The sequence below is a fragment of the Aotus nancymaae genome, unplaced genomic scaffold (genome assembly GCF_030222135.1).
Source record: "Aotus nancymaae isolate 86718 unplaced genomic scaffold, 86718_ANA_hifiasm-v0.15.2.pri h1tg000051l, whole genome shotgun sequence".
NCBI lineage: Eukaryota > Metazoa > Chordata > Mammalia > Primates > Aotidae > Aotus > Aotus nancymaae.
In genome coordinates this window covers 10705190-10730023 of record NW_026988465.1, presented here as the reverse complement: position 1 = coordinate 10730023, position 24834 = coordinate 10705190, and the positions used below count along the sequence as shown (strand labels likewise).

General features: G+C 41.6%; 1 protein-coding gene across 1 annotated transcript; it reads left to right on the top strand.

The window, feature by feature from the left end:
* Positions 1–343: 343 nt before the first annotated feature.
* Positions 344–23459, top strand: MCUR1 (mitochondrial calcium uniporter regulator 1). Its single transcript, XM_021665337.2, has 9 exons — positions 344–776; positions 8196–8315; positions 12822–12925; positions 13732–13833; positions 14729–14770; positions 16049–16120; positions 20347–20400; positions 22305–22419; positions 23382–23459. The coding sequence occupies exons 1-9, from the start codon at positions 344–346 to the stop codon at positions 23435–23437; spliced, it is 1098 nt and encodes a 365-aa protein (XP_021521012.2). The 3' UTR covers positions 23438–23459.
* Positions 23460–24834: the final 1375 nt, after the last annotated feature.

Here is a 24834-nt window from a genome sequence, read left to right as displayed (position 1 = left end):
GGTGGCAGCAACAAGCTTCTTCCTTTTCCAGAGTTCCGCAGGCTCCTCCCGGTCCCCGCCGTCGCCTAGCGAGCGGGGCGGGAGCTCGCACGGTCCCCGCAGTGCCCCGAGACAAGCCACCTCGGCTCGGCCACGCGTCCCGGAGCGCCACCGCGGGCTCCCACCGCCCCGCCCCGCCCCCGGCTCGCGCCCTGAGCCCCGCCCGCGCGCCAGGCAGGAAAGGGCGGGCCCGCGCTGCCGCCTACGCTCGCTCCCGCCCTAGGACTCTGGGCCGGGATCGCGCGCGACCGACGCCGCAAGCGAGCGGCATGAGCGCGCGCCCGGACCAGTGAGCGGCTCAGGGATGGACTGCTGCTCCCTCGGACGTCAGAGGACCGGGAGCCCGCCCGGCCGCCGGCGGCTTCTGCTCTTCCTGCCTGCGGGCCGCAGAGGAGGAAGACCGGGCGGCCCCGGAACCTCGGCACGCCGCTACCTCTCCGCGCTCCCCGGCGGTCTGGGGGCGCTGCGCCCTCGCCCCCCGGTGGCCCGCTGCGGCGTGTCACGTGCCTCCCCGCTGCTCCTCCTCTTGCTCGTGCCCTCCCGGCGCTTGGCCGCCGCCACCCCGCGCCGGCCGCTCGGGGACTGGGAGCGCTCACGCCTTGGATACGCGGCACCCCCGGCCGGGCGCAGCGGCGTGTGGAGGTGCCCGCCGGGCCTCACCCCGGGTGTCGCCGCTGCGGTCGGCGCCCTTCCTCCGTGCCGTGGCCCGGCGCTCGCACTCGCTTCCTGCAGGAGAGGTGAGGCCCGGGCGCGGGAGGAGAAAGGGGCTGGGCGGCGGGGCGGGGACCGTGCCTACAGCCTCCGGGAGGAAAGGCCCGGCGAGCCAGAGGGCGGGTCAGCCGAGGGCACCGGCATCTACCCGGCGCGTGGGGTGAAAGTCCGGGCCCGCGCTGAGCTGAGAAGAGACGAATTCCGGAGAATCCCAGGCGCACGTTGCCGGGCGCTAAAGTTGGAGGGAGGTGCCTGCTGAGGCGGGGAGGTGGTGCCCGCCCACTACTAGAGTCCGCTTCTGGGAGCCGCCTTCCAGGCGTTCTGTTTGGCAGCGCCCAGCCTGTTGGCCGCTCTGGGGGAAGGGGTGTGCAGGTGGCTGCATGTTTTAGGAGCACTCCAGGAAATGAAGGGATTGCTCTACAGTTAGACTTCAAATTCTAATGGGATCCTTAATTCGTTCGTGGAGTCCTAGCGTCTACCCTGTGCCTGGCGCTTTTCTAGGTGTGTGGGTTATGGTATATCAGTCCACAAAATCCTTTCCCTCTGGAGCTTAATTCTGGCAGTAAATATGTGTGTGTGGATATATATGTATGCATAATTTGTGTATATGTAATTTATATATGCATATGTAATTTTTATATATTCATAATTTGATAAATGATATAGGAAAAAATAGGATAAGGCTTGGAAAGTGGAATGGGTCTCCAGTTGTGAATTTAAATAGGGTGATCGGAATCGATTTCATTGAGAAGGTGGTATTTAATTAAATAGAGTCATGCATCCCTTCAGGACAGTCACCTACTGAGAAATGAGTCATTAGGTGATGTCTTCCCTGTGTGAACATCGTAGGGTGTGCTTACACAAACCTTGATGCTACAGCCTACTACACACTAGACTATCAGGTAGCCCAGTGCTCCGAGGCTACAAACCTGAACAGCATGTTACTGTACTGAATACTAGAGGCAGTCTGAACACAATGGTATTTGCATATTTAATGCAGAAAAAGTCCAGTAAAAATAAGTGTTCTGGTCTCATAGACCACTGTCGTGTGTGCCCTCTGTCCTGCACTGAAAGGTAGTTGTGAGGCACATGACTATTTAAAGGAAGTAAGAGGGATCACTACCCTGGAGATGAGGAAAGTACACAGGATCAACTTACTACGTAGCAAATTGTTGATGAAAGAAAAAAATCAGTACAGTCAACAAATTTGGCAAAATTATCACTTTGAGCAGTCTATACATATTCATTAGTAGCCATCATTAACCACACCTTTTTCATATTTTCTTCAACACGTAGGCCCGGTAAATGTTGACAGCATCTAAAATTTAAGAATATCATTGGCTGGGGAAAATACTCATTAGTAGAGCCACAAAGCGAAGAAACTTTATATACAGAGAGTGGGGAATGAATAGTGAACTCTGTGTCCCTGTACTTCAGTAATTAGGAGTCAGAGATGAGTTTGGTTTTTATTTCTGTATTTTGCCTTTTGTTGTGCTTTTTCTGACAAGCTGGTAATTTCCAATTTGTTTTTCTCTCAATACAAGAGTATGGGGCAAAAAGAGAGTGTTCTTTCTCATGGATTTGCTGATCAGTCAGTAAGGTGGTACTGTTTAGTTTCAGCGACCTCATTCTTCAGTCATCATAAAAAATGAGTATGGATGCATAAAAACAGAAGCAGAGCGGAGACACAGTTAAAGGAAGCGTGTATGCTCATTAACCAGCTAATGAGAATTTCCCATCCATTTGTTTGCTTGGTGCCTGAGGTTCTCAATTGGGCTGCTTAAGCATGTCACGAGTAGGAAGTTTGTATTTGGTTTCCTCATCTTTCCATGGCTAACTTTGGGTCTGTATTGTAATCTTGGGTTTTTGATATCCTCTTGATATGCTGAAGGTCCCCAGAAAGGGGAATTCCATGTTACACGTTAACACAGCTCAGTTGACTCACTTGTTGATGATCAGTGAGGAGTCCAGGAGCTGGCTGTGTCTTCAGATACTGCCCTTTGACAGAAGGCAAGAGGGCATTTCCTCCCCTCAGCAGGGGTTGGAGTGCCCACTGGGAAGTGGCCAGCCCTTTTGTCTACTTTTCAGAGGCAGTATTTCTTGGAAATAAACTTGCTGTTTCTGGTGCCAGTCTTTTTGAAAAAGAACAAAAAGGCAGGGCGTGGTGGCTCACGCCTGTAATCCCAGCACTTTGGGAGGCCAAGGTGGGCGAATCACCTGAGGTCGGGAGTTGGGAGACCAGCCTGACAAACACATGGTGAAACCCTGTCTCTACTAAAATTACAAAAATTAGCTGGGCATGGTGGCAGGTGCCTGTAATTCCAGCTACTTGGGAGGCTGAGGCAGGAGAAGTGCTTCAACCCGGGAGGTGGAGGTTGCAGTGAGTGGAGATCACACCATTGCACTCCAGCCTGGGTGAGTGAAACTCTTGTCTCAAAAAAAAAAAAAAAAGAACAAAAAAAATTTATATAGTATCCAAATTGGCGTTACAAAGTAGTCATGTGGTTGTTTTATGTGGGGGTGGGGGTGAAGAGGTTATGTTTTAAATACATGAGTGTTTGTTTTCTGACTAGAAACAAGGAATTTGGGTCTAGAGTAACCTGTCACTCTTCACAAGCCATTGCAGACTCAGGTGTTTTCAAGCCCCCTGATGCATGGGACAGTCCAGTAGCATTCTAGGGCAGGTGAGGTGGTTCTTAAGAGGTCACCTAGAGAAGCGTTTTCATTCATTCACTCCCACTGTTTCTCAAGCTAGGTCCTTTCTGTGTTGGGCAGACAACCTGGTTCTTTTCTCATGAAGGCCAGATTAACTAAAAAAGAGGTACCAGATTTAAGTGAGCTCATTTATGTGAAAAGGGAAGAACTGAGGAGAAAGGAGTTCATCTCAAATTTTCCCTCTAGACAGTCTCATAATCCAGATCGTAGAAGTCATCACAGTTCAATTACCAAAAAAAATTATTCCTAGCCTGCTGTATGCCAGGCCCTTTGCCAAATGCTAAAGATAAAAAATGAGCAAGACTGGCTGCTCCTGGGCAGCTTAGACAAATACATGATACAGGTGAGGATATAATGTAGTAAGTGCTGTGATGAGCTGTCTGTACTGAGCTGAGAAGACAGGTATGGGAGCAATCAAGGTCGCTCCCTTACCTGGGTGGAGTAAGCAGAGAGAACCATAAAGTATAAAAAAAAACCCAAAATGCCACACCTGGAACATAATGTATACTCAGTAATTTGGCAGTTTAATGAAGAAGGGTACAAAGAATGCTTAAAGTTTAACAATTGGGAAGGAGGAGCAAGCCATGCCTAAGCATGCAATTGCAGGAAAGAGAATAGCTTAGGTAGCTAGAAAGAAAGCTGAAAGGATAAGCGTGGTCATAAATAGCAAGGGCTTTGTATGCCAGGTCAAGTTCTTTGAATCTAAGGGCCCAGTTTTACCAATAAACACACATAAGTCATTGCACTTTATATTTTGTCAGTCTGCAAATGGTTCTTGGTACACATATGGATTATTGCATCTCTTGCACTCATCTTGATGCTAACAATGACCACAACTACCGTCCTCTTCCCAATTGGGAGTAGGCTGCAGCGAAGTGTCAGATGTGTAGGGTTCAGTCTACATCACATTTTTGTTTACTCTCGATTTTGTTGTGGAGTGATTAGGGGTGAAGGACTGAGAGTAGAAGCTGGAGCACCTTTCTGGTCATTCAGAAGCCTGCTGGGGAAACCTTTGACCTTTGAATTGGCAGGTGACCCTTCTTCCTCCTGCTCTTCTACAACACCAAACCTCAGACTGGTGCCAGTTCATGGCAGCATTAGAAAAGTAATGACAAATATGTGACAAGATTTTCATATACTAAGTTGATTAAATGGAAGTTCTTTAGATTGTTCATCTTTTTTTTCTTTCAGTGTCATAATGCCTTTTTTAGTATAATATTTAATAGTAGTAAGCAGCTATATTTAAATGTTCTTTCATGATAAGATTAAAAATTGGCAACTCAAATATTGTTCCAATATATTTTTTTTAGATACAGGCCCTTGCTTTGTCACCCAGGCTGGAGTGCAGTGGTGTAGTCATAGCTCACTGCAGCCTCAAACTCCTGGGCTCAAGCCATCCTCCTGCCTCTGCCTCCCAAGTAGCTGTGAGTAGCTAGGACTTTTTTTTTTTTTTTTTTCAGAAATGAGGTCTTGCAATATTGTCCAGTTTGGTCCTGAATACCTGGCCTCAAGTGATCTTCCCACTTTGGCCTCTCAAAGTCTCAAAGTACTGGAATTACAAACACGAACTAGTTCACCTGGCCCAATTTTTTTTTTAATGACTTTAGCAATTCATAAAATCCAAAAGCTAAGAAACTATACCATGTAGTATATACTACCTTTCTCAGATGAGTACCTTGAAACAAGGAGTTTACAAAATGGATTAGATCTGTGGCTAAATGCACAAAAATTTATAAAAAAGATAATATAAAAATTGTTAGAACATAGCTCTCTAAAGATAGGCTTTTGCAAAGACATTACAAGAAAAAATGCTATTGACTGATACCTCTTATGATTAAAGATGAGAAAATCCTTAACAAAACACTAGGAAACCAAATCCAGCAACATATAAAAAGTGCAATGTACTTAAAGTATAATGTACATTAAAGTATAATGTTCCTAAATAAATGGAAAGACATCCATGTTCATTGATCTGAATACTTAGTATTAAAGTGGCAGTACTTCTCAAACTGATCTACAAATTTAACACAATCCCTATCAAAATCCCAAGTGGTTTTCTTGTAGAAATTGACACAAGGGTCCTAAAGTTCCTATGGAAACCCAAGAAAACCAGAATAGTCAAACAGCCATGATAAACAACAAAGTTTAAAACCCCCACCTTGGGAGGGTGAGGTCTAGTCCGTAGTGAGCTATGGTTGCACCACTGCACTCCAGCCTGGGCAACAGAGAGAGACCTTGTCTTTAAAAAAATCAAGAGCAACAACAAAAAAAAACACTTCCTGATGTCAAACTTAAAACAAACTTAAAAGTAATGAAGAAAGTGTGGCACTGGCATAAGGACAGACATACAGATCAATGCATTAGAATGGAGAGCCCAGACACAAGCCCTCATGCTTACAGCTCACTGATTTTCAACAAGAGGGACAAGACAGTGACAAGACAGTTCAGTGGAGGGAATGGTGTTGGGACAGCTAAACAGCCACATGGAGAAGAATGAAGCTGAACCCACTACCACACACCATTTAAAACACTAACTCCAAAATGAGTCAGAGACCTAAATGTAAGAGCTAAAACTGTAAAGCTCTTAGAAGACATGGGTGTAAATCTTCATGTACTTGGATTACCTAGTGGTTTCTTACATATCAAAAGCACAAGGAACAAAAAAACAGATCAGTTGGACTTCATCAAAAGTAAACTTGTGCCGGGCGTGATAGTGCGTGCCTGTAGTCCCAGCTACTCGGGAAGTTGAGGTGGGAGGATTGCTTGAACCCAGGAGTTCTGGGCTGTAGTGCACTATGCCGATCGGGTGTCCGCACTAAGTTCAGCATCAATATGGTGACCTTCCGGGAGCGGGGGACCACCAGGTTGCCTAAGGAGGGGTGAACCGGCCCAGGTCGGAAACAGAGCAGGTCAAAACTCCCGTGCTGATGAGTAGTGGGATCGCACCTGTGAATAGCCACTGCACTCCAGCCTGGGCAACATAGCGAGACCCTGTCTCTAAAAAGAAAGAAAAAAAAAAGTAAACTTGTGTGTTTCAAAAGACAGTATCAAAAAGTGAAAAGACAACCCACAGAATGGGAGAAAATATTTTCAAATCATAATCAGATAAGGAGCTTGTATCTAGAATGTATAAAGAACTCTTATAGCTCAGTAATGTGAAGACAACCCTATTAAAAAGGGGCAAAGGGGCGGGGCACAGTGGTGCATGCCTGTAATCCCAGCAATTTGGGAGGCCAAGGCAGGCGGATCACCAGGTCAAGAGATTGAGACCATCCTGGTCAACATGGTGAAACTATGTCTCTACTAAAAAAAAAAAATTAGCTGGGCATGGTGGTGCATGCCTGTAGTCCCAGCTGCTGAGGAGGCTGAGGCAGGAGAATTGCTTGAACCCGGGAGGCAGAGGTTGAGGTTGCAGTAAGCTGAGATTGTGCCATTTCACTCTAGCCTGGGCAGCAGAGTGAGACTCTGTCTCAAAAAAAAAAAAAGTAGGCAAAGGACTTTGTTTCAGTCTGTTTTGTGCTTTTTTGCTGCTATAAAGGAATACTACAGACTGGTAATTTATAAAGAAAAGAGATGCATTTCTGACAGTTCTGGAGGCTAGGAAGTTCAAGATTGAGGGGCCCATATCTGGCCAGGTACTTCTTACTGCTTCATAACATGGTGGAAGGCAAACTCATTCTTTTATCAGAAACCTACCCCCAAGATAGCAGTGTTAATCCATTCTTGAACAGAGCCCTCATGGCCTAATCACCTCTTAAAAGACCCACCTCTCAACACTGTTGCATTGGGAAGTAGGTTTTCAAAACATAAACTATGGGGAACACGTTCAAACCATAGCAACTTGAATACACATTTCTCTAAAGAAGATATTCAAATGGCCAACAAGCCTATAAAAAGCTGCTCAACATCATTAGTCATCAGGGAAATGCTAATTGAAACCACAGTGAGATACCACTTTACACCCACTGGGGTATCTATAATTTTTTTAAAAACCCAAATAATGGCAAGGGTTGTTGAGGATGTGGAGAAATTGGGACCCTTGTGCACTGCTAGAGGGAATGTAAAATGGTATAGCCTCTTTGGAAAACAGTCTGGCAGTTGCTGAAACAAACATAGAATTATCATTTGATCCAGCAGTTCCACTCTTAAGTATATACTCAAGATAATTGAAAACATAACGTCCACATGATTCATAATAGCTAAGAAGTAGAAACAACCCAAGTGTCCATTGATAAATGCATGAAATTTAATATAGCTCTACAATGGAGGAGTATTCAGCAAAGAAATAAAAGTGCTGACACGTGCTACAACATGGATGACCCTTGAAAAAATGCTAAGTGAAAGAAGCCAGTCACAAAAGACTATATATATGATTCTGTGTCTATGAAATCTCCAGAGTAGGTAAACAAGAGACAGCAGATAGATCAGTGCTTGTCCTGAGTGTGGTTGGGGGCAGTGGGGCAGGGCTGGGGGAATTGGAGGGGACAGCTAAGGGGTACAGTTTGTCTTGAGAGTGAGGAAAATATTCTAAAGTTGATTGTTGGATGGTTGCACAATTCTGTGCCAAAACCTATTGAATTGTATGCTTGAAATTGGGTGAATTGTATATCTCAATGAAACTGTTATAAAGTACTAAGTAGGCTTTGGGATATGCCTTACTTTCTCAGGGTGCTGAGTTGCTTTTGTTTTGCGTTAAGTGTGTTTCGAACTTACTGTCTTTTCCACCCTAGAGCTAAGCCTGTCTGCTAGATGTCTGCAACTGGAGCGCAAAAGGAGAGATTTCACCTCTTCTGGGAGTAGGAAGCTCTACTTTGACACTCATGCCTTAGTGTGCTTACTGGAAGACAATGGTAATCCTCTCACTCATCATTTAGTGCCTTAGAAAAACTCTATAAATTATGACTTCTCTTGTGGTTTCATTTAATTTCTCCTATTTCTTTAGACTTTTATTTTTTATTTGTATTTTATTTTATTTAGAGACAGGGTCTGGCTCTGTTGCTCGGGCTGGATTACAGTGGCTCAATCTTGGCTAACTGTAACCTGCCTCCCAGGCTCAAGCCATCCTCCCACCTCAGCCTCCTGAGTAGCTGGGACTACAGGCACATACCACCATGTCTGACTAATTTTTATACCTCTTTGACTTTTAAGCCTATGGGTCATCTTTTGATCAATCTCTATTTTTTAAGTCCTCATTTTTTACTTAAGGACATTTTTGCTTCATCAATACAATGGAGACTTTTCTCACACATTGTCTCTCTGTCTAAGTGAAGTGTGTTTCTGTAACATCACCATGGAAATACAGTGTTATAGGTAAAACTTTAGACACAAGTCAGCAAAGCTGAGGAATGATTCCTATGACAACAGCGTCTGAAGCACAGAAGTGATCGTTTTATTACTCTGCATCTTCTGTACTTTTAAAAATCCTGTGAAATTAAAATGTTGCTGAGTAGCAGTTCTTGATAATCTCAACTTACTGTTCTTTTTTCTTTTTAATATTCAAGCTAACATTCTCCCTTATTGCTGTCAAGATAAAAGATTGCTCTGGTATATTTGGCGTTCATTGAAAACGCACTTAGAATGTAGGGAACGTTCTCGTACTAAATCACATTTAGACAAATACACCAATTTTAATTCTCTATATGGTGACGCATTCTCAAATATCAGAATTTCAAAATAGCGTAGATTATGCTTGTGAAATAAATTTGGCGTGTTTTTACTTCATTGTTTAGTTATTTGTCCGGTTGTACATGTTCGTATCAGAAAAGCTGCTCTCTCTAGAGGTGCTTTACGTGCCTAAGACAAAGTGATGGAATGAATTATTCTGCGCTTTGTGGGAGAGAGCAGCTGTGGGCTTAAGCCTGATTCTGCAGACTTCTAGTAGCAAAGTTTAGGAAGCCTTTTCCCCCTTCTCAGTTTCCATTTGCCCATCTGTAGTATGAGTGCAATAAGAATTCCAAAGATCTTTTTGAATATTAAACAAGATAATGTGCATGAATGATCTTTGGAAAAACTGTCATATGCTATGTAATAATTTTCACAACTTTTCCTGTCAAATAGTAGGTTTTTTTCACCAAAACTTCTTTCAGTTCAGAATTTAAAAGAGAAAAGAAGTGAGAGGGGAGCACGTAAAGTTACCCTGATAAGGCCAGGTGAAGTGGCTCATACCTGTAATCCCAGCACTTTGGGAGGCTGAGACAGGAAGATTACTTGAGCCCAGGAGTTCAAGACCAGTCTGTGCAACATAGTGAGACTCTGTCTCTACCAAAAAAAAAAAAAAAAAAAAAAAAAAATCCTGAGAAGCAGAAGTCTTCCTACTTTTCTTGATTTTAAACCTTGACCCGTGGTTATTTGCTTCTTTCAAGACCATGGTGTGAGGGCTGCACTGCACTATGGAGGGGCTGTTCAATCCAACATGGCTGGGGGGGTGTCAGATGACTGGCTGAGTCGAGGCCAGGAAGGACTTTTCAAGGCATATTCTACCCTGTGTCTTCAGATTAACAGAACTTCTCATGTGCCTGTGATCTCACTCACCTGGTTCTGCCCTGTTCCCTCATGTCTGCAAAAACTAATTTCTGTCTCATAACTCGTAGGTTTTCAGGCTTCCACTTTTTCTCATCCCTTTCTCTTCCCACAGGTGGTTATAAAGTATATGGCTTTAGAGTTTGTTTTACAATCAGCATAAGTTCTCTTTCTGTCTTTTTCTTTTCCTCGTCATTGCCAAACCTAATTTTCTTTCTTTCTTTCCTTCCTTTCTTTTCTTTTCTTTTCTTTCTTCTTTCTGACAGTCTCACTTTTTCACCCAGGCTGTAGTGCAGTGTGGCACAGTCTTGGCCTGCTGCATCCTCCACCTCCCGGTTTCAAGCGATCCTCCCACCTCATTCTCCTGAGTAGCTGGAATTACAGGCATGCACCACCACACCTGGCTAATTTTTCTGTATTTTTACTAGAGACGTGGTTTTACCACGTTGGCCAGGCTGGTCTCGAACTCCTGACCACAATTAATCTGCCCACCTCGGCCTCCCAAAGTGCTGGGATTACAGGTGTGAGCCACCATGTCCGGCTGCCAAACTTAATTATATTTAAAGATGAACTTTTTTTTTTTTTTAAATGAAAAGTTTTTTAAAATTTTTATTTAAGTTAAAATAGAGATGAGGTCTCACTATGTTGCCCATGCTGGTTTTGAGCTCCTGGGCTCAAAGATCCTCCCACCTTGGCCTCCCAAAGTGTTAGGAGGCACCACCATACCCAACCATTGAACTCTTCTTAATAAAGTTTGAAAATTTGCAGAAGTTTAGATTGAGTTTTTAAAAATTAGGAAGACAGACGAGAAGAAAGAAAACAGATTTGGAGCTAAGCAGTGTTAACATTTTGGTGGGTAACCTTTGGTATTTTTTTTTCTAGACATGTGCATGACACATGTTGGAAAATTAAAGGATTTTTATTAAAGTGATGGGAATAGGTCTTTGGAGGTTTTTTCCTTCTCCTTTAAATCTGTGTCTTTGGTTTTTTTTGTTAATTATAGTCCCATGCTTCATCTCATCCAAACAGATTCCATTAATTAAGTTTATTCCAAAAAATACACAATTTATTACAGGAATCGATAGTCTTCTGAAATTCTTATAGCTGGAAGTATTTAATAGAACATTTTCCAGGCACTCAGTTTTAAGCATTTAATTAAAATTTGTGTGAAATGCAGCCAGACGTGATGGCTCACACCCGTAATCCCAGCACTTTGGGAGGAAAAGGCGGGTGGATCATGAGGTCAGGATATTAAGACCATCCTGGCCAACATGGTGAAACCCTATCTGTACTAAAAATACAAAAAAATTAACTGGGTGTGGTGGTGCATGCCCTTAGTCCCAGCTACTTGGGAGATTGAGGCAGGAGAATTACTTGAACCCAGGAGGCGGAGATTGCAGTGAGCTGAGATCGTGCCACTGCACTATAGCCTGGGCAACAGTGCAAGACTCTGTCTCAGAAAAAAAAAAAAAAAATTTATGTGAAATATGAGTTGTTATCCAACGTTTTAAAAGACAATACCAAGTACTACATTCAATCTCTGTCATTCAGTTCAGTATCATTTATTGACTATCAAAGGACATATTTTTTCCGCTTTGGGTCCCCCAGACTAGTTACTGAAGAGAAATGTAGAGGAAAAATGCAAGAACTGATTTTGTCTTTTGTTTTCTTTTGTTTTTTTGAGACAGAGTCTCACTCTGTTGCCAGGCACCAGGCTGGAGTACAGTGGCACAATCTCGGCTCACTGCAACCTCCGCCTCCCGGGTTCAAGCAATTCTCCTGCCTCAGCCTCCCGCGTAGCTGGGACTACAGGCGCACACCACCATGCCCAGCTAATTTTTGTATTTTCAGTAGGGATGGGGCCATGTTGGCCAGGATGGTCTCAATCTCTTGACCTCGTGATCCGCCCATCTTGGCCTCCCAAAGTGCTGGGATTATAGGCTTGAGCCACCATGCCTGGCCTGTTTTGTTGTTTTTGAGACAGAGTTTCACTCTTGTTGCCCAGGCTGGAGTGCAGTGGTGCAATCTTGGCTCACCACATTCTCCACCTCCCGGATTCAAGCGATTCTCCTGCCCCAGCCTCCCGAGTAGCTGGGATTACAGGCATGCACCGTCATACCTGGCTAATTTTGTATTTTTAGTAGAGATAGGGTTTCTCCATGTTGATCAGGCTGGTCTCAAACTCCTGACCTCGTGATCCTCCCGCCTGAGGCTCCCAAAGTGCTGGGATTTATAGGCGTGAGCCACTGCACCTGGCCCTGATTTTGTCTTTTAAGTAAGTTAGCCAACAGCTATATTACTATTTATATAGTCAATGATTTGACTGCCTTATGCTGGACATAAAATAGCTGAGCTTTCCTATTTAAGGCAATTATTTTTAAATAACATACACATTCTAAAATTAAAGAGATATTGTCCACCATAGAAAATCTGCATAATTCAGAGAAAACATAAAGAAGAAAATAAAAATTACTATGAATCTTTGTTGAATTATAAAAACAGTAATTTTGAGTCTTGCCTTTTTTCACTTGACATTGACTTGCCAGCATTGTCTATGTCATTAAACAGTCTCTGAAAACATGACTTTTGATAGCTAGGAAGGACATTAGAGATCATCAGTCAGCAAAGCCACTGGTATCTGGGGAAGCCAGCTTGGATGTTCTGTGCTTGCTCTGAGTGACGGACATGTCATAGTCTGTGGCTCTACCCTCCTCTCCACCTCCTGCCACACTGTGCCATACCCCTGCTCCCAGATTCGGACATTCACATGAATGTGTGTGTTTGCTGTGGGCTGTTGTAGCTCTAAGCATGATTTTTTTGTTTGTGTGCTTGCTTAGGGTTTGCTACTCAACAAGCAGAAATCATTGTGTCTGCACTGGTCAAGATCCTGGAGGCCAACATGGACATTGTCTACAAAGATATGGTCACCAAGATGCAGCAGGTTAGCCTCGTTGGGTGGGTTAGCAACTTAGGATGGTGAAGATGGGGTATTATTTGTAGTAATGTTTTAATGTAATTTTTTGGATAATAGTTGGAAAGTGTATAGTAACTTTTACCATGATTAAGAGGCAAAAGATTACAGTGGCATAAAAAATATTAGAGCTATTTAGTCAACAATTTTAGAACCATTAGGCTTGAAAGCTCACTGTTAAAAATGATTTCAGTGAAACTAATAAATGGAGATGTGCCTGAATTATAATATTATAGCATCATGTTCTCGAGGCGTCAGACCACCACCCTTTTAGCTGTGATTTACTTGGTAACGATAACCAGATATGTGGTGTTTTGGAGGGTTTTTTGAGACAGGATCTCACTCTGTCACCCAGGCTGGAGTGCAGTGGTACAGTCTCAGCTTGCTGCAGCCTCGATCTCTGGGTTCAAGCGATCCTCCCACCTCAGCATCCCAGTTAGCTGGGACTACAGGTGTGCACTACCACAGCTGGCTAATTTTTGTATTTTTTGTAGAGATAGGGTTTCATGATGTTGCTCAGGCTGTTCTTGAATTTGTGGGCTCAAGTGATCCACCCGCCTTGGCCTCCCAAGGTATACAGGTGTGAGCCACTTCGCCCGGCAATATACGTGCTTTTCTTCTTTTCCTTTTCTCCTTTTGGAATAGAGAATGACCTTACTCAACTTCTTCTTTTGTCCGCATTCTCCTGGTTTCCAATAAGAAGATAGCACATTGAGACCATAGAAGCGGACTTTTTAGGCTAGACAAGATTATGTGTTTTGTTTTTCTTTTCCTAGGAGATCACTCTTCAGCAAATAATGTCTCAGATTGCAAATGTAAAAAAGGATATGATTATTTTGGAGAAGAGTGAATTTTCAGCCCTCAGAGCCGAAAATGAGGTAAAACAGAGCCTCTAACGCTTAGATGATTCATTATATTAAGACACTGAGATGAAATATACACACACAAAAGAGCACACATAAGTGTATGTCTCAGTGAATTATCAACAAGTGTACACGTCTGGTCAGATCAAGCAGGGAAACTCGACCAGTGTCGCAGAAGTCCTTCTAATGCCTCTCGGTTGCTCCCACCGCAGAGGAAATGCTGTCCTGGCTGATAACACCACTGACTAGTTTCGCCTGTTCCAGAACCATTTGATGGAATCATGGTGTGTGTCTTGTAGCAAGAGATCATTTTTTTCATTGTCTATAGTCTTACATGAATATGCCCCATCATTCTATTGTAATGTATATTAGAATTGTTTCCAGTTTTTTGTTATTTTGAATAATTGCTGCTGCAAAATATCTCTTTTGTTTCTTTACATAGAGCATAAGGGCTGAGCATTTAAATGGGTGCTTTCTATGCATCTTCCTTTTATTTTCAGTCCTATTTAAAGTCCCATAGGGAAGGCCATTTATTGCCTGTTGACCCTAGCCTCCTAAGAAACCTTGTAGCAAAAAAGTAAAGTGATAAAGTTTCAAACGCTCTAGGTTGTCCTTGAAATCAGTTATTTGAGGGCAGAATTAGTTGAAAGATAAACTGAAGGAGGTACTAAATAAAGCAGGGTCACCGAAGGCAAATGTGTATGCCAAATAAAACTGTGATAACTTTATGTAGCCTTCAAGATGAATTAAAACTGAGTTGTAATGCCATTCTGCAGTCAGTACAGTGTTCTGAATGAAGGAAAAACTTGAAGAACTTGTGCATAAATACATGTTGTAATATTTGTTGATTACTGCATTTTATGCTGTTCTTCTAACTTTCTAAAGACTTCTTTTTTTAATGTGTTTGTAGAAAATAAAACTCGAACTACATCAGTTAAAACAACAAGTAATGGTAAGATTCACTTTCCTGTTGGCTTGTTTGTAATTATATAAACTTATTAATAAATATAATATGAGAAATGTTTTTAAAAACTTAATTCTATGTGAAATGTTTGTGTAATATGCCTCAAAAGTGTACATTGAAAGATTAAGAACACAGTCAATGGATGAATTATTGTTGTCTATAACCATATTCATTAAGAAAATTGTGTTCTAGGAGGAAATAAGTCTTTTTTTTTCCCCCGGAGACGGAGTCTCGCTCTTGCTGCCAGGGCTGGAGTGCAATGGCACGATCTTGGCTCACTCCAACCTCCACCTCCCAGGTTCAAGCAGTTCTTCTGCCTCAGCCTTCCAAGTAACTAGGATTACAGGCACCCGCCACCACGCCTGACTAATTTTTTGAATTTTTAGTAGAGATAGGGTTTCACTATGTTGGCCAGGCTGGTCTTGAATTGACCTCAGGTGATCTACCCACCTCGGCCTCCCAAAGTGCTGGGATTACAGGTGTGAATCACTGCACCTGGCCGGAATTAAGTCATTTTTAAGTTTTCCTAAAGTAGCCACATGGAAGGAATCCTTAAATTCTCTTAGATTGTCTTTAAAGAATCACGCATGATTTTTAAATGCTTACTATGCCAACTATTTGATGCTTTTTAAATATAAAAAACATGGATGTTAAAAACAGACTTTGATGCATATCAGAGAAAAGGCTCTATGTAAACCAGATTTTAATATTCTGCTTTGAGACGATCTTTGCTTTCCAAAGTTGTTTAAGATCAGCTTTATTCATAAGTTCCATTCAGAGATTATATGAGGAGTCTTGAGGTTAAAAGCAGCAACAGGCTGGGCATTAGAAATTAGCTGGGCATGGTGGCATGTGCCTGTAATTCCAGCTACTCCAGAGGCTGAGGCAGGAGAATTGCTTGAACCTGAGAGGCGGAAGTTGCAGTGAGCTGAGATCACACCATTGCACTCCAGCCTGGGTGACAGAGCGAGACTGTCTCAAAAAAAGCAGCAACAACCTACTCTAGACTGGCGTAAGCTTATAAGGGGGTTATTTGTGTTAACTGGGAAGTTCTGGGACAGGCTGCCTCCAGGTGTGGCTTCGTCAGAGTTCCCTGATGCCAGTAGGCCTAGGTCCATTTCTCTGGAAGCCCCTGGCTCTGTCCTTCCCTGGGCTGCCTCCCCTAGGATAGGGGCAGTGTGGGCAATGGTCCCGGCATCTCATCCTCAGAGGGTTTAGATTTCTTACTTTGGATTTCTCCTTCTTTGTCGTTTGTCTGCCTTTTAGGATGAAGTGATTAAAGTCCGAACAGATACCAAGTTAGACTTCAACCTAGAAAAGAGCAGAGTAAAAGAATTGGTACGTTCTTTTACTAAATTTCTTTTTGGAATGGAATGCCTGGTTAAGCCTAAGTTACAGGTACTGTTAAATACATGTCACAGGTACTGTTAAATATTTTTCTGTTCATCAGTGTTAGGCTGTATTTTCTCTGTTATAATAATTTTGGATTAAGACTTAAATTTGATGCTTTCAAAAGTGACATTAAAATTAAAATCTTAGATTAGTCAATTTGAATCCTTGTTTCAGAAATACTAGGTATATTTACATAGACATTAATGAAGAAATCAAATGCAATCTTGATCTATTTAATACTCACTTAAATCCTCATAGGCCTTGATCTTGCAAGAGTTAAGTTGATTATCTCAGACTCTAATAATAATGTCATTAATATTAAATAATATTAAATTATACATTGGAATTCAAGATTAAAACAGTTCTATGTTGTCTTTTAAATACAGTGAGAAGTTGTGGGGGCTTTTGTATTTTTGTTTTGTTTTGTTTTGAGATGGAGTCTCATTCTGTAGCCCAGACTGGAGTGCAGTGGTGCAATCTTGGCTCACTGCAACCTCCGCCCCCTGGGTTCAAGAGATTCTCCTGCCTCAGCCTCCCGAGTAGCTGTGATTACAGGACCACGCCCAGCTAATTTTTGTATTAGTAGAGATGGGGTTTCACCATGTTGGCCAGGTTGGTCTCAAACTCCTGACCTCAGGTGATCTGCCGACTTTGGCCTTTCAAAGTGCTGGGATTACTAGAGTGAGCCACATGCCCAGCCCACAAGTTGTGTGTTTTAATAAAGATATGTGTCAGGTGCCTTTAGTGATTTTTAATCCTGTCTGAATATTCAGCTGTCTTCTTGCTCAGACTTTATTTGGACTTGGTAATATCAGGTGCCTTTTTTATTTTAGCATAATGAGATAGGGCAGAGAGCGCATCTTGCACTAACACAAAACTGAAAACACATGCAGAAGCTGAGTACTCACAACTGTTCGTTGTCTTCTCATTTTTCACAATTTGCTTTTAACTGAAATGTGCTCTAACGATAAATGACACGAATATTAAAACTCAAAAAAGTAACCTACTTGTGTTTCAGAACTGCCACTGGATTTCAAGAGTTAATCTGAGCTTCATTATACAAAATAATTATTATGTCCGTGTTACCTGTCTTTCTAGTCTTAAAACAGTCTCCACCCATAACAATTAAATCACCTAGTATTACTTAAATAGTTAATGACTATAGCATGTGACTGGTGTTTGGAAGAGGAGAAACTCTTGGTTACTTCTATCCTTATGGGTTGTGTACTCAGAACTGAATTCACTTGATGTAGGGAGATGACTGTAGCTAACCAGGCTGGGAAAAAATACATAAAAGACATCAGGAAATACAGGGCATGAATGTAGATTAAAGGCAGTAAATTTTTTATTTTATATGGAGTAATTTTAATAATATAACTAGGCTGATACATATGTACATTTTTCAATGATGTAATATTTAAATTTTACTCATTTTAAGTCAATGACATCATCTAGCAAACAGAAATTTTCATAATTTTAGTTTTTAAACCAAGGCATTCAAAATGATAAAATTTCTGCCCGGTGAGGTGGCTCAAGCCTGTAATCCCAGCACTTTGGGAGACCAAGGTGGGTGGATCACCTGAGGTCAGAAGTTCGTGGCTAGCCTGGCCAATGTGGCGAAACCCTGTCCCTACTAAAAATACAAAAATTAGCAGGGCATGGTGGCAGGCACCTGTAGTCCTAGCTACTCAGGAGGCTGAGGCAGGAGAATCGCTTGAACCCATGAGGCAGAGATTGTAGTGAGCCAAAATCGCACCACTGCACTCCAGCCTGGGTGACAGAGCAAGACTCTGTCTCAAAAAAAGAAAAGATGAAATTTTATTCTTCAAATACTCATATTTTTCAGTTATTGAATATATAGAGTGGATCCATTCAGTGTTCTCATAAAATAAGAAAAGTAAAGCTTGTAATATTTTGCAAATTTGATAATGCAGCACTCAAAATACTTAACTGATTTTATTTTATTTGAACTTAATAGTTAAATATGCAGATAAATATGATTTACCTGTTATTATTTTATCTGGAATGACTTATATTGACCTTAATCTTCAGAAAGCAACAGTGCACAGAGGTTGAATTAAATCCTATGCATCATGACAGTCACTTTTTCCACATGATATAAAAGTGTCTTCGTGGTATATTTGAACAGCAACTGTGACTATGAATTGTTCTTATAGTCTTTTTTAGTGTTTCATTATTATTATTTTAATTTCAATAGGTTTTTGGGAAACAGGTGGTATTTGGTTACATGAATAAGTTCTTTAGTGGTGGTTTCTGAGATTTTGGTGCACCCATCACCCTAGCAGCATACATGGTACCCAATATGTAATCTTTTGTCCTTCATCCGCCTCCCACCCTTCCCCCCAAGTCCTCAAAGTCCACTGTACCATCCTTATGCCTTTGTGTCCTCATAGCTTAGCTCCCATCAAGCCAGTGAATTTATGTGATTTAGTAACCTAGCTGGGAAGTTTTTCTTGGTAATCATAAATTTAGATTACTCTGAAGCACAGAGTAGTAGTAAATTATACAGCTAGTGTGTTTGTAACATGCATTGGTGAAGATGAGTTGTTTGGCTCTCATTATTTTGGTAAAGTTAAAATGTTATATTAAATTAAAAATTAACTGTGATATTTACACCCAGTTCCAAAAGCAATATGGCATATAAACTTTTGGGCCATGGGGATATGGAGCTACATAGATGTTATTTTTAAAATCATGGCAGTGTCAAGATTTAGGCTTTTCTTTTGTGGGTGAGTCAATGTTGAGTTAATGAAGACTGAGGTTTAATGGTGTGCAAAATCTTGTTCCACGCCGCCCTCTAGTGGTGATTTGATGCATAGCGCTCTCCAGGTCTGAAAGCCTGATGTTTAAAGAGCATTGTTGTTGGACTTACCACCTACCCTTGGCTAAGGGTTTTGGGGTTTTTTGTTTTTGCTTTTCTCTTTTTTTCTTTTCTTTTCTTTCTTTCTTTCTCTCTCTTTCTTTCTCTTTCTTTCTTTTCTTTCTTTCTTTCTTTCTTTTTCTTCCAAGCAGTGCTTTTTAAATACTTTATCTCCCAGTAGTCCCAGGAGAACATTTTATAGCTATAAAGTTTCTATATTCTTCAAAGCATTTTTTCTCTCTATAATAAGGCTAATGTAGATCTTAAAAGTCTTCATTTAAATTACAGATTGTCATTTGCTCAGTTAAATCCTGTTACCCACTACTAAGGAGATAAGTCTGATTTCAATCTTATTGTCCACAAAACTGCCCTAAATCTTTTCACTGACATTAATAACCAAAGGTGAGATACTTTGACTCTGGGTAGAATTAGTTCTTTTAGTAACACTGGATTATGACTACACCCAAGTGAGGTTTTTAATTGTTACTAAAACCAACATGTGCAGGAGGCTAAGACAGGAGAATTGCTTGAACTTGGGAGGTGGAGGTTGCAGGGATCTGAGATCACACCACTACACTCCAGCCTGGGAAATATAGTGAGATTCCGTCTTAAACAAAAAAACAACATGTGAAGAGTTAGTGTATTTATGTATTTATGTTGTGTTTTATAATCACAACACAATGTCTTTGTTGTAGAATAATAATCCTTGCAGCTATTTTTTCCCCAACTTCATAAGCCTCAAGTAGTGACCTGATTTGCTTCTAGTTATGATGGGATAGCTCCTAAATTGAATTGAGTCTCCATTTTCAACCCTTTCAAAACCAAAAAGCATATGACTCAGCATCCATCTAAATTGGTCCCCAGGGAGTGCTGCTACAATAGTGGGAGGGACCTAAAGACATCACAGCAAAGATATGAAAAGAAGAAAAAAGCAGGGAGAAGTGACAGATGACTAAGGAAATCCAGATATTGGAGGAATGAGTAAGTGCAAATAGAAACTTTAGCCAGCACCGTGGGTCATACCTGTAATCCCAGCACCTTGGGAGGCCAAGGTGGGCGGATCGCTCGAGCTCAGGAGTTTGAGACCAGCCTGGGCAACATGGCAAAACCCCATCTCTATGAAAAAACAAAAGAAACCTCAAATAACAGGTATAAAGAAGCAGGCAGGCTGCTTCATCCCAGAGGTGACTTTCTGGTGTTACATATTCTAGGAGGTACTGAGACCAGAATATTTGAGGCACCAGAGAAGGAAGTAGATCAAAATCTGACCTATGTTACATGTTTATTTCAGTATTCATTGAACGAAAAGAAGCTGCTGGAATTGAGAACAGAAATAGTGGCATTGGTAAGAAATGGGACTTTGATTTTTCTCTGTCATTGTACTCATCTTTGCTTCATCCTGTGCATGGTTGTTTGTAATGATAATAGGAAGTTATATGCAGGTTTACCGTCATGGGATTTTTTCACATTGTGCTAAAATATATACAACATAAAAATGATCATTTTAACCATTTGTATGTGTACAGTTTAGTGGTGTTAAGTACTTTCACATTTTGGGACAACCATCACCACTGTCTATCACAGAACTCTATTTTGCAAAATTGAAACTCTGTCCCCCTGATAAATTCCCTTTTCCAGCCCCTGGTGACCTCGATTCTGTTCTATGAATTTGACTATTCTGTATACCTCATATAAATAGAATCATAGTGTTAGCCTTTTTGTGGCTGGCTTATGTCACTTAACAAATGTCCAGAAGGTTCATCCTTGTTATTGCAATGACCAGACTTTTCCTTTTTAAGGCTGATGAGTATTCCATTCTATGTATATACCACATTTTATTTATGCTACATTTTATTTATTCATCTGTCAAGGGACACTTGCATTGCTTCCACCCACTGGCTTTTGTGAATAGTGCTGCAGTGGGCATGGGTATGCAGATATCTGTTGGGATCCCTGCTTTCAGTTCTTTTGGGTATTTATGCAGAAGTGGAGTGTCACAGGATTTTTTGCACTTCAAAAAATACTTGGTTATCTTAATGAAAGATAATTATCCTATGAAAGATTTAAACTTTCTTAATGAAGGTTTCCTTTTTTTTTTTGAGATGGGGTCTCCCTGTGTCGCCCAGGCTGGAGTGCAGTGGTGCAATCTCAGTTCACTACAACCTTCATCTCCTGGGCTCAAGCGATCCTTCACCTCAGCCTCCAGAGTAGCTAGGACCACAGGTGCGCGCCACCACGCCCTGCTGGAAAGTTTGTTTTTCTTAACAGAAGTTTTATTAAGAAAGTTCAAATCTCAGTAATTGAAGAATAGTGAGGAATGGTGAAGTCATACTATATTTTTAATTGGTAGCATACATTACTCCTTTTCCGTACTGTATGGAACCTGCGACCTCTAAAACCCACAAGAGTCTTTCATGAGAGAATTCTAGAATCCTGGGATGTTTCTCCAGAATACTTTTCTACTCATCCAAGCATAATTATTTCTTTATTCTCTCCCTGAATTGGTAACCATAGGGAACGATTTAGTTGCTCTAGGAATTTTAGTGAAGCATTCCCAGGGTTTTTATGCATTACTGCAGTTACACAACCCCATATAGCATCAGCCAAACCCACTGCCTTTTGAGGGTTTATTATGTATCCGGTTTAACTGTATTGTATTTGGGAAAGGACACAAATTGGCCCTTGGTATCCAAGCCTCATAGTAATGAAGCACTTGATATTTGAACATGAAAAAAGAAAGCTTTTTAAAAATGTGCCTAGAAATAACTCAAGACAAGCACTGCTGCTTTTAGATTATCTAAGACTCCATTTCTTGAAAACATTTTTGACTTTACTATATATCTTTGACTAAGGAGGATTTAGAAGGATGCCGTTGCCTCTGAGAACAGGCTGGCTTCATAATACCAGCCTGGCTTCACATCATTTGTATAGCAACCTGGAGTTACAAAAAGCTTTTTCACATAGATGATCGCATTTGATTCTCTATACAGCCCAGGTAAAGGCAGGGCCACTGGTTTGGTTGTTTTGTTTTGTTTTCTGTTTTCATTTTTTTCAAGTAGAAGAAAACTAAGGCCTAGAGAGGTTAAGGGTCCTGACAAATGCAGTGCAGCATGAGGATTTTAGAACTGAGACTAAAGCCCAGGCTTAGCCAGGTTTCCCTGTGACCGCACCCTGTTGGGAAGGAGCTGTAGGAGGAGAGCAGAGGGGACATGCCGTGGTCTAACACTGTGACTCTCTTTGTTTTAAAAGCATGCCCAGCAAGATCGGGCCCTCACCCAGACAGATAGGAAGATAGAAACTGAGGTTGCTGGCCTCAAAACCATGCTTGAGTCACACAAGCTTGATAATATTAAATATTTAGCAGGTAAGCTATTTTATATCTATTTAAATCAACCTGAAAAGAAAAGAAATTTATAAAATAAGTTGACAGATACTGCATTGATTCCAACACTTTTCGAAATGCTTTAATATCTCTCAAATTGGAAGGTGTTTTACAATTTCCAGTAGATGAAGTATCATCCTTTAATTGGCATCTTTTCTTTCTTAGTAGTAAAGTAATGGTGTACTTTCGTAATTGATAGAATCAGAAATTTGATAAGATACTATAATTGAACTATAGTTATTTGGGATTTTTTGTTTGTTTGTTTTTGAGATGGAGCTTCCCTCTTGTTGCCCAGGCTGGAGTGCAATGGCGAGATCTCAGCTCACCACAACCTCCGCCTCCTGAGTTCAAGCGATTCTCCTGCCTCAGCCTCCCAAGTAGCTGTGATTACAGACATGCACCACCACACCTGGCTAATTTTGTATTTTTAGTAGAGACGGGGTTTACTCCCTGTTGTTCAGGCTGGTCTCCAACTCCCGACCTCAGGTGATCCTCCTTGGCCTCCCAAAGTGTTGGGATTACAGGTGTGATCCGCTGCACCCAGCCTTATTTTTTTGTTTTTTGAGACAGAGTTTTGCTCTTGTAGCCCAGGCTGCAGCGCAGTGATGCAGTCTTGGCTTACTGAAACCCCCACCTTCCGGTTTCAAGCGATTCTCCTGCCTCAGCCTTCCAAATAGCTGGGGTTACAGGTGTCCCCTGCCACCACGCCCACCTAATTTTTGTATTTTTAGTAGAGACGGGGTTTCACCATGTTTGCCAGACTGCTCATAAACTCCTGACCTCAAGAGATCTGCCTACCTTAGCCTTCCAAAGTGCTGGGATTACAGGTGCACCTGGCCGTGTGTGTTTTCTTAATAGCCAGCACGTTTTCTTAATAAAAAGATATTCCCTCAAGTACTTCTTAATAGAACTAATAGTATTCTTGAATTGTTTTTTTCTTACAGGGTCTATCTTTACGTGCCTAACAGTGGCTCTGGGATTTTATCGCCTGTGGATCTAATAAAGTGTCTATTTTAAAGAGATTTCTGTTTTGCCTTAAGAATCCCAGATTGTTGTCCTTTTGTTTTCTTGTCACAAATTTGAACCCAGATTTTGACTTACTGCATATTATTTATTTTTATGCGAATTATGGACCCACAACCAGGATAAAGAAGTCAGCTATTCCATAGTCATTCCTTTCCTCCTCTCTGCTTAGTCGACGTTCTGACTTAGCGGCGGACAGCGCATGGAAGACCCCACTCAGCTGGACCAGGGAGTCTGGTCTCGCCTGTGGTGCACTCCAACAGCAGACATTGGTGTAATTCTCTACAACTGAGATCTTTGGCACATAGAGGATTTGCGGTCTCCATGTTCAGGGCACAATGGCTTTAATCAGTGTTGGAAAATCACTGAAGCTAAACCAAGAGCACCGGATCCTCTTTACCTAAATACCCAGCCATCAACACGAGCTAGTCCCTGTACCAGAGTACTGTTGCAGCGGTAGTCGGTGGTTGTGTTAATAAGACAGCTGTGCCTCTACCTTCTTTTCTTTTGATTTCCATTGTCTTGGTAAGTTATTGTTAGGGTTATTTTTAATGTGCCTTCCAGCCAGAAAAATCAGCTGTCTAATGAAGCATTGCAACTGTAATGGGGACTCTTTTGCCTTTTAGAGTGCAAGATTTTCCCTCCTCCCTCCCTCTTCTCCATCTGTTTCCCTCGTGATTTGAGAACTGTAATAATACTCCACTGGCAGCATTACCTACCTAGAAAACCTGCTGATTCTTTGCGTGGAACTCTGCTTCAGTTTTCTGGACAAAGTCCACTTCCTTCTGGTCTTCAGTTACTTTTTATACAAGGGAGGCACTCAGCTCTCCATGTGCAAGATACCTAGATGACATACATATTTCATAAATGAAATTTATGTCATTAATGAGTATCCCCTTGCCCACAACCAGCTCAGGCTTTCAGAATTCGAGATGGTCATGCCACACAGCATCCTAATCTAGATTGAGTAATTCTGTTGTTAAAAACATTCTCATACCTGCCTTACCTTCATACTGAAAACAAGTAAATTCTAGATACAACAGGGCTTATTCTGGAGAAGCACAGTCTCATTTAATTTGCCGGCACTTGGGCAAGAATAAGCATTTTCGAGACAATGACATTGACAGAACTTTTTCTGCCTTTCTCTACATACACACGTATGCACATAGTCTGGTACAGTGGAGGAGTCACAGGAAGATTTCTTGATAGATTGGTGAATACATTACTCATTGTTAATGTTCCAACCACATTGATTTAAAAAAAATAGTTACCTTTTGTCCTTTGGCTGGCATTTCTAACTTTTGGAAAATTAAGTCATTGCCCTTTTAGAGAATGTTTATGTAGTCCAAAGATTCTGAGCTCTATATAATATGA

What these genes read in the sequence shown, in the direction of transcription:
- MCUR1 (XM_021665337.2), top strand. Translation starts at nt 344, where the DNA reads ATGGACTGCTGCTCCCTCGGACGTCAGAGGACCGGGAGCCCGCCCGGC. An exon ending in CCCTCAGAGCCGAAAATGAG is followed by an intron (nt 13,834 to 14,728) that starts GTAAAACAGAGC and finishes ATGTGTTTGTAG; the next exon opens with AAAATAAAACTCGAACTACA. An exon ending in AGAGCAGAGTAAAAGAATTG is followed by an intron (nt 16,121 to 20,346) that starts GTACGTTCTTTT and finishes TGTTTATTTCAG; the next exon opens with TATTCATTGAACGAAAAGAA.